The 8,025-nt window shown below is 35.5% G+C and overlaps 1 protein-coding gene across 2 annotated transcripts in view; it reads right to left on the bottom strand.

Annotated features, from left to right (window-relative positions):
- Positions 1–3,142: 3,142 nt before the first annotated feature.
- The window catches only part of rap1b (RAP1B, member of RAS oncogene family), a 176,997-nt gene continuing 172,114 nt past the window's right edge, over positions 3,143–8,025 (bottom strand). For both annotated transcript variants that reach the window (XM_039769783.1, XM_039769784.1), the window contains 3 exons: positions 6,107–6,250; positions 5,742–5,857; positions 3,143–4,583 (listed from right to left, as the gene is read on the bottom strand). In XM_039769783.1, the coding sequence (XP_039625717.1) occupies positions 5,771–5,857; positions 6,107–6,250 (231 nt within the window). In that variant the 3' untranslated portion in view covers positions 3,143–4,583; positions 5,742–5,770. The remainder of the gene's footprint in view (positions 4,584–5,741; positions 5,858–6,106; positions 6,251–8,025) is intronic.

Genomic DNA, 8,025 nt, shown 5'->3' with positions numbered 1-8,025 from the left:
GCACAAAATAATAAATTCTAATAAAAATGTGTGGTTGTTACTATATTGTATTGGCTTAGTTCTCAATAGAACAAATCATGAATCAAACAGGAAATACTTTCGAAACATATAAACAAAAAAGGTTGGCAGCATTGCAACATTTCTAAAGTTGGGTTTCTTAAAACTTTTTAATCGGAGGACCCAAATTAAAAAATCAGTCTCATACCGGGACCCAAGAAGAGGATTATTATCAGAGCGACAGAGTCACAAGGAGACAAATAACAATGGCTATACAATAAAAAAGGGCAAGCATATTTTCTCACATAAATATTACTAAAAGAGAAAAGTTGGAGACTAACATATTAAAAAAAAAAACAACAATACTCTGTTTATCCTTATTCCAAATATGTTTATTCAGAGCAGAGTCATGGGGCAGCTGGAACCTATCCCAGCAATAACAGGGTGCAAGGCAAGATCAATCTCTGGACAATATGCCATCCCATTGCAAGATGAACACACACATACACAAAAACTAGGAACAATTCAGCATTGCCAATCCACCTTGACAACGTACCTTTGGCCTGGGAGAGGAAACTGGAGCACTAGAAAAAAACCCAGACAGACTTGGGTAGAACATGCAAACTCCACACAGACAGCATATGGGTCTTGAACCTAAAACTACTATCATTCAAAATAGGAATAGATTTCAGAGGCTTATCACTGCAAGTGGAAATGTTTAGTTTAAGCTTAAGTAAAGTGAACACATACTGAGGAAAGGAACAGTTGTCCATGACTACTGAAACTTAATTTAGTATTAAAACACTGCCATGGCACTATATTGACCCCACCCCTCACAAAACCCTGAAAAATGTCACATCCTTGGGCTGTAACCTGCTATTTTCATTTTGACATTTCAAACTTGCGCCACAGTCCCTTCACTTCATAAGCTCGTCTTGCTTGTCATTTCCTTCACTCTCCCCCTTTCTTATATGTGTCTTTGCTGTAATTCTTCTCAGGCTGATTGCTTCTCTGATTGTGAGATGGGAATACTTGTTCTATTTTAGTGCCACTGATAGAAAAGCTCTCTGTGAATCGTCAGCAGCAAAGCTTTAACATACGAGTTAAATATACATATTATTTAACATACAAGTTAATACATACATACTGCACAGCAAAAAATGGCATGACAGGTAGCAAATGGTACATCAGTCCATACAGAATTTGTGCTTCGACAAACTTGGTTAATTTTACCACAAAATTATGCTGCAGTCCATCACAGAAATGTCTGTGACCCAGAGCTTAAGAAACGCTGCTCTAAATGAGAGGCTGATGGCATCACACATGCTTTTTAGCACTTTTGTGGCACTATACTGAATTGATTTGTTCATGCTCACAGTCCCCATGATTCAATTAAAACAGTCGTTCAAAAAGAATGAACCATTCATGTTACTGTAAAATGTAATGTGTCACCAAGTAGAAATAAATGCAGTGGAGCAGAAAGTCGAGATATTTGCTGTAAAATGGAGTAAAAGGTCTTTATAAGGATGCAATTTTCTGCACAAAATATGATCCAAAAATGGAGGGGATTGGGAGTCTAGACAGTCAAAACAGTCCCAAAAAGCCTAATGTCTTGCCATCAACACAAGATGAACGGTATATAAATTTTGGGTGTTTTCTCATAATGGCGAGCCAGGAGGTACCGGGCAAATAAAACTGAAATGATTTCAAAGCATTCATAAGTAATTCTTATTAACACAAAAATAATCACATGATCAAAATGAAAATGAAAGTACAGAACTGCAATCTCAGAATCTTAACAGAAATATTGTCATCCTATTGTCATCCTTGTCATGTACGATGTCATCCTAATGTCATCCTTGGATCTAACTTCGCACAAAAGGATGTGCCCATAGCTAATCTTGCTGTGTGTTTGTTATGAACGGTAAGGACGAGGAGACCAGCAAAATACATGAAATCCAATTTCACAACTAAAGAAACATATAAGTGGAATAAATTTATTTTTTTAAGATTTTATCGATTGACAATATGATTTCAGTTTTTACTTCAGTCAAATAAAAACTAGGACTAAGATTTTAGGGACCTTCAAAACTCAATGTTATTTTGTAGAAATTTGGTGGATAGAAATGGCAAGCTTTGTTGGGTTGAATGGCCTGTTCCTAACACAAAAATAAAAATAATAAATTGCATTGTGCTGTAGTAATGAACTGCAGTACCAAATAAATATACATATAACATCATCATCATATTGTAGGCTCCCAAACAATTCTCATCGCTACCGATTATCCACAGATAATGTAATAATGACCCAAGACAATTACATATTACAACAATTATTTCATATTATCTACAAATTGGTAGCTGTCATATAATGGATTACAATTCAGGGTTTTCGTTTTGTAGATTAAATATATGGAAATAGTTGAAATACAAAAAAGCATTTGTATCATTCTAAAGCTCCTGTTACTATCACCCATTGTCCTTTCCACCCAAGTAAACATGTCCAGGTCACAGGGAGACCACATTCTATTCTTTGTGTCAATGAGTTCCTTGCAGGAGCAATCCCTGTCTCTCATAGGACAGACTCAGTCATACATATACAGTAACCAAGTTTGGAGTCCCCAATCGACTATACGTCTTTGAAATGTGGGAGGAACACTAAACTACCCAGATTAAAAGTTGTGTGCACACAGGCAGAAGGTGCACAAGCCACAAAGGCAATAATCAGGTCAACACCCAAACTCAGTTTTTTCCTAAAGCTGTGAGGCAGCAGTCAACCAGTGCAAATCCACATCTCCCCACTATCAAAATGCACAATTAATTGTAACCTTCTGGTAAAAACTTTCATACTTGACAAAAAAAGGCAGATAAAAGACCAGTGTTTAATAAAAATGATTTCTCATACAAAAGAAAATGCACTATTTAATTTAAAACCTACACATTAAAAGCCTTTCATTTTTGGACAAAGACACACCTAATTTTGCATTTACTCAGCAATTTCACCTTATTACAAAGTCTGACCCTGTGGTATGATTGCAGTAAACATGAGGAGCAAAATCCCTTTTGTGAGCCGACTACGTGGCTATAGAAGTAGGCAACTCCCATTTAATGAAACAAGTCACTCACAGCAGAACGCACAAAAGTCTTTCAATTAAAAAGTTAAACCAATATTTATTTTACTAGCACTGTTAAAACAAATACACAAACATTCAAGTGGCAGATAATCTTTACTGCAAGCCCTTGCATGGCAATCCAAATTTATTGAACTACAGATGCTAGGTTATACAAAATTGCACCACTTTAATTAAGGCTTTTTTAGTTTTACATTTGGCCACCTCAAAGCAGATGTTGCATTACAAATACTGTGGCTCTGGACTTGATTTACACAGGATCCTTACATCCAGGAGTTAATGCATACAAAGCAACAAGGCATTCTTAAATAATAAAAGAAAGAATAAAAAGAAAAAGAAAAAAACAAAATCAGCCAAAGTTACATACTGCATTCTGTGCCCTGAAACCAATTACGCATGATTTAAATTAGTTCCAACATTCACTACTGACATCCACAGTACTTGTCCACCATGAAACATCTTGATCCAAATATTACACATGAGAAACAGAATTACTAACAGGCAATTTACTAACTGGTTGGTATATTTGGTTTTACAACATATGCATGAGCAAGCAGGGGAATTACAGTGAGAATCTACAGCTGCAGAAGCACCGGAGAACAATTTACAAACTAAAGATGGTGGATAATTTTATGGGATAATAAAAAAGAAAAAAGGAGGAGAAAAAAAATCTTAAAATATACTCCCTGTTGTGGACCCCCACTGTACAAACACCTATAAACATTGTTTCCTATTTAAACAAAAAATTTACATTTGTCTTGTTTATCCTGAAAACTTTCATATTTGAAGGCAACATCTTAGGTTAAAGACAATATTATAGTGACAGAAGATCATTGGCTATTTTAAATGCACACAAAAGAAAAAAATTAATTGTTTTGTTCCACAGGTTATACTTAAGTAAAATAAATCATTAATAGCAGTTTGCAGTAAAGCATCTTGGTATAATGGAAATTTTCTAGTTCTTTTAAAAAATGCAGAAAAGGAGAAAGGGAAAAGAAAATGACTACCACAAGGAGCAAACTTTGCTATTATGGAGTCTAGACAGGAGCTCTTTGGACTTTCAGTTATGTTTAGTTCGAACAGTGGTGCTTCTGAATATTAAAGTATACCTGCCAGACAGTCTGGTCCAAGTTTTACATCAGTTTCTTACATTTACAACATTGGTAAAAGGAGGGCACCTCCATTAGCAATAATACTGAATGTAGACTCTGGATCTTTCTTTTTTGCATACAGGAACAATATATATATTTATTTATTATATATATTTATATTTATATATAAGTAAAAATATCTTTCTTTGTGACACTGGAGAGTGATTACAGTTATCTATGTGCAAAAACTGACGTAGTAGCTATTATCCATTGTCATAGGGTATCACCACAGGAAAGTCCATTTGATGTTAGGTTTAGTAAAGTTGGAATGCTGGCACTGTTGAGAAACAACAGTTTATCAGACCTGGAAACAAAAAGGGACATAAAATTAGTTGTCTTTGGATCACCAAAACAAATACAACAGTTATAACAACATCAAATCAAAAAGATGAACAGACAGACTGACATAAAAAAAAAATACAACCTGAATGTTTGAACAAACCAATGGCAATGGGGCTGTCAATGAATGAATAATGAAATACATACAAAAACACAGCTTGTGGTTACTGCTGAGTTCAGGTAAAGCACTGATATAGAACTGAAAGTGCTCCCTGAATAGCTCCTTGTACCACTGCTGGTAGTTTAGTTTTAATCTCCAATAGAGAATAAAAAATATATATATACATATCTTAATAACTGCTTTTTAGAAAATGAACACTAATCAAATCAAGAGAACTACACTTATTGAATTTACAATTGCTGTTGACAAATTAACGTGAAGAGACACAAATGACCTGCTAGCTTGTGAAGAGTACCACTGCCAGTGCAGAATTACAACAGGTCAAGTGAGGAAGTCTGGGAGATCTTAGATGGTTCAGTGTATTGCCCTTTAACACATTTTCCATATGCTGTTGGGGGTGAGATTTATGACACAAACAACAGGGTATGAAAAAGATAATATGTGTTAACACAATTATATAAACTCTCGACTGTATTATACCATATTTAACATGGTATAAGAGACATGTGTGACCTAAGGCCTATACCAAGCCATTCTAATAATCATGGTGGTATGACCAAACAATGTAATAAAGTGCATTTACAAGGACATACTCAACAGTCTGGCCATATTTATTTACACCAGCAAATTAACCTTTTTCATTTCACTTTATATTCCAATTTGGAATGGTGGGTTAATGTCATTATTCCATCAGATTAATAGTCATGTAATGGCTAGTTTTTCATGTGTTGATTTCATACTGTGTGGTGTGCTAGGACTATATACAGTATATCAACTGCAGACTGTAAAAGGTTAACTTCAGAAGTGGAAGAACTGCGTATTATATAACAATCTCCGAAATACATTTTTACCCGTTTTTCTTGTACAATGTTACAATATGGAATGGAATATGTTTTCTATTAGGTTTCTGCGACAGTATAAAACATGACTAGTGATATTAAGAGGTTTCACATTCATTTCATTACATTTGAGCCAATTGCATGGTGTTGTGTTTTTACTTACCTGGCTCAGAGCTACAGTACATTTGGGTATTAGAGCAGTTGGCATACTGGCTTTTTGCGAATTTTGCCTTGTACTGGGGTTTTTCTGTTAATTTGTCGAACCAAATCATAGAAAATCTGTAGAAGATACAATATAAAAATTATGTAATAACCCTTCAAACACAGCCTTAGTCATGCATAGCCATGGATGGGGTAACTTCTGTAGTGTATATTAACTGCGGGAAATGTATTTTTACATATAAGCACAATAATTCTTTTTCCAGCTCAAGCCACTATAAAGGATATTAAAAAAAACACAATTTGGAACACAAAAGGTACATAAGCTGTTTTGATGTGCCTTAGTGTGTGACACAAAAAAAGTCTCACCTCATTAACATTAATCTTGGACTTTGCAGAAGATTCCAAAAAGGCGCAGCTGTTCCATTGCCTTGCAAGGTTTTGTCCCTGCTCTTTCCCTACCACTCGCTCATCTTCTAAATCACACTTGTTGCCAACCAAAATCATTGGCACCTGAAATTACAAGTTAATTTTATTAACATAAAATAAAGATCATTCTTTGAAATCAAACTTCTACTGAAGTCTCACAAACATCGATTATTTTCCTTGCAGCAAACAATGAACAAATAGCACAGTATAAAAGAGGTTTATTTGTAGGGAAGGCACTGGAAAAAGAAAAACTTAAGTGCTGGCCTTTTTTTTTTTTTTTAATACAGATTACTTAACCATGAAAAGAGAACATTAATATATTGTGACAATTTTCAGTAGCACTTTATTTGAAGGGTGTTTATATAGTGACTTCATAACATATGAAATAAGCATGGAATACTTCATTAGCAGTGGATAATTAACATCAGTGTTTGGAAGATGTGGAACAAAATATTACTTTAAAAAAAAAAATTACAGCATTGCACTCATTCAAAATTCACATAATTTAACATATGTATGGCTACATCAGAGTCCACACATATTATGGGGTGTTCTTTGTTTTAATACAATGCAATGGAATCTACTTTATAAAATACTAGCTGTACCCCATGGCTTTGCCCACATAGTAATGAAACAGGACAAACTTTAAATATAAATAGACGATGGCACTATATCTGATCGTGTTCAGCTCTGAAGGGAAAGCGTTCCCTGCGTGGGGAGGAAAGTACATTTCCGTGATATCTCTTTCAGTCAGCAGCTACCCTCTAAAACACATGGAGCTCTGATCTCTCTCTCAAAAACGTTAAACGTTAGTCCTTATCAATCTGTAGATGATAATGTCTGTTGAACAAACAGGTATCGTTCCAACACGTGGCGAGACGTAGACTAACTCGAACAGAGGCTGGCAGGTGAATGAGGAAGGACCTGCCCCCCTGCTCTCGGGCCACAGCCATTGTGTTGGATTTGCATAAATACATCAGTACCGCACGCGAACTATGGTACTTAGCGTGATAACAGAAGTCACAAAATCATCTGTAAAGTTCAAGCAAATTATAGAAAACAACCAGATCTAAATCCTTTAAGTAATTCTCTCGTGAAAAGCGGACAGACATACAGACAGAACACGCAATTTTTAAAACAGTTTCTCAGCAAGCACCTATGGGCCAAGGGTAACCTACATTCCAAATTTCAAGTCCCAAGTCCTCATGGTTTGGGAGACTTCGTGATGAGTGAGTCAGTGGTATTTGGCTTATATATATATATATAGTAGCAAAATACCCGCGCTTCGCAGCGGCGAAGTACTGCTTTAAAATTTTTATTAAGAAGAAAATTAAACCTTTTTAAACTGAGGGAAAATATACCAATAATTATTTGTTAAGGATCTCTTTGTATACCACATTTTGAGTTCGGCCCTCCGGTTGTAATATGACCAAGCTGTGCGCTGAGCTTACTCTTGAGCATGCAATAAATATACAGTTGGCCATGTGAACAGTAATCTTGTTTCAAATCTCACAGCTTGAATTGCTGCTGTCATAATCGGTTTGAGTTTCATGGTTTGTTTCAATTACGACAGTATTTGCAAGACTTGTGTTAAAGTGACATTCGGCATCTGTCAAGCGTTGTAAGCATACAACCGGTTTCATCGATAACTTCACATCCAGCTTTTGATGTTTATGAATGTTTAAACTCTCAAAGTGTCCACTACTGAAATCGTCACCTGTGAGTCTAAGATGTTTAAGAGGCACTGGCAGTTGTTAAAAGGTGTAAAATATTTGGCCATTTTGGTACACATGAAAGCGACAACCGAACAATTCAGCGGCAGCCATCAATTCACATGCAGAAAGAACCATAGGTGAAGG

Source organism: Polypterus senegalus, chromosome 11, assembly GCF_016835505.1.
Source record: "Polypterus senegalus isolate Bchr_013 chromosome 11, ASM1683550v1, whole genome shotgun sequence".
Lineage (NCBI taxonomy): Eukaryota > Metazoa > Chordata > Cladistia > Polypteriformes > Polypteridae > Polypterus > Polypterus senegalus.
This window is presented reverse-complemented; position numbering and strand designations above follow the sequence as displayed.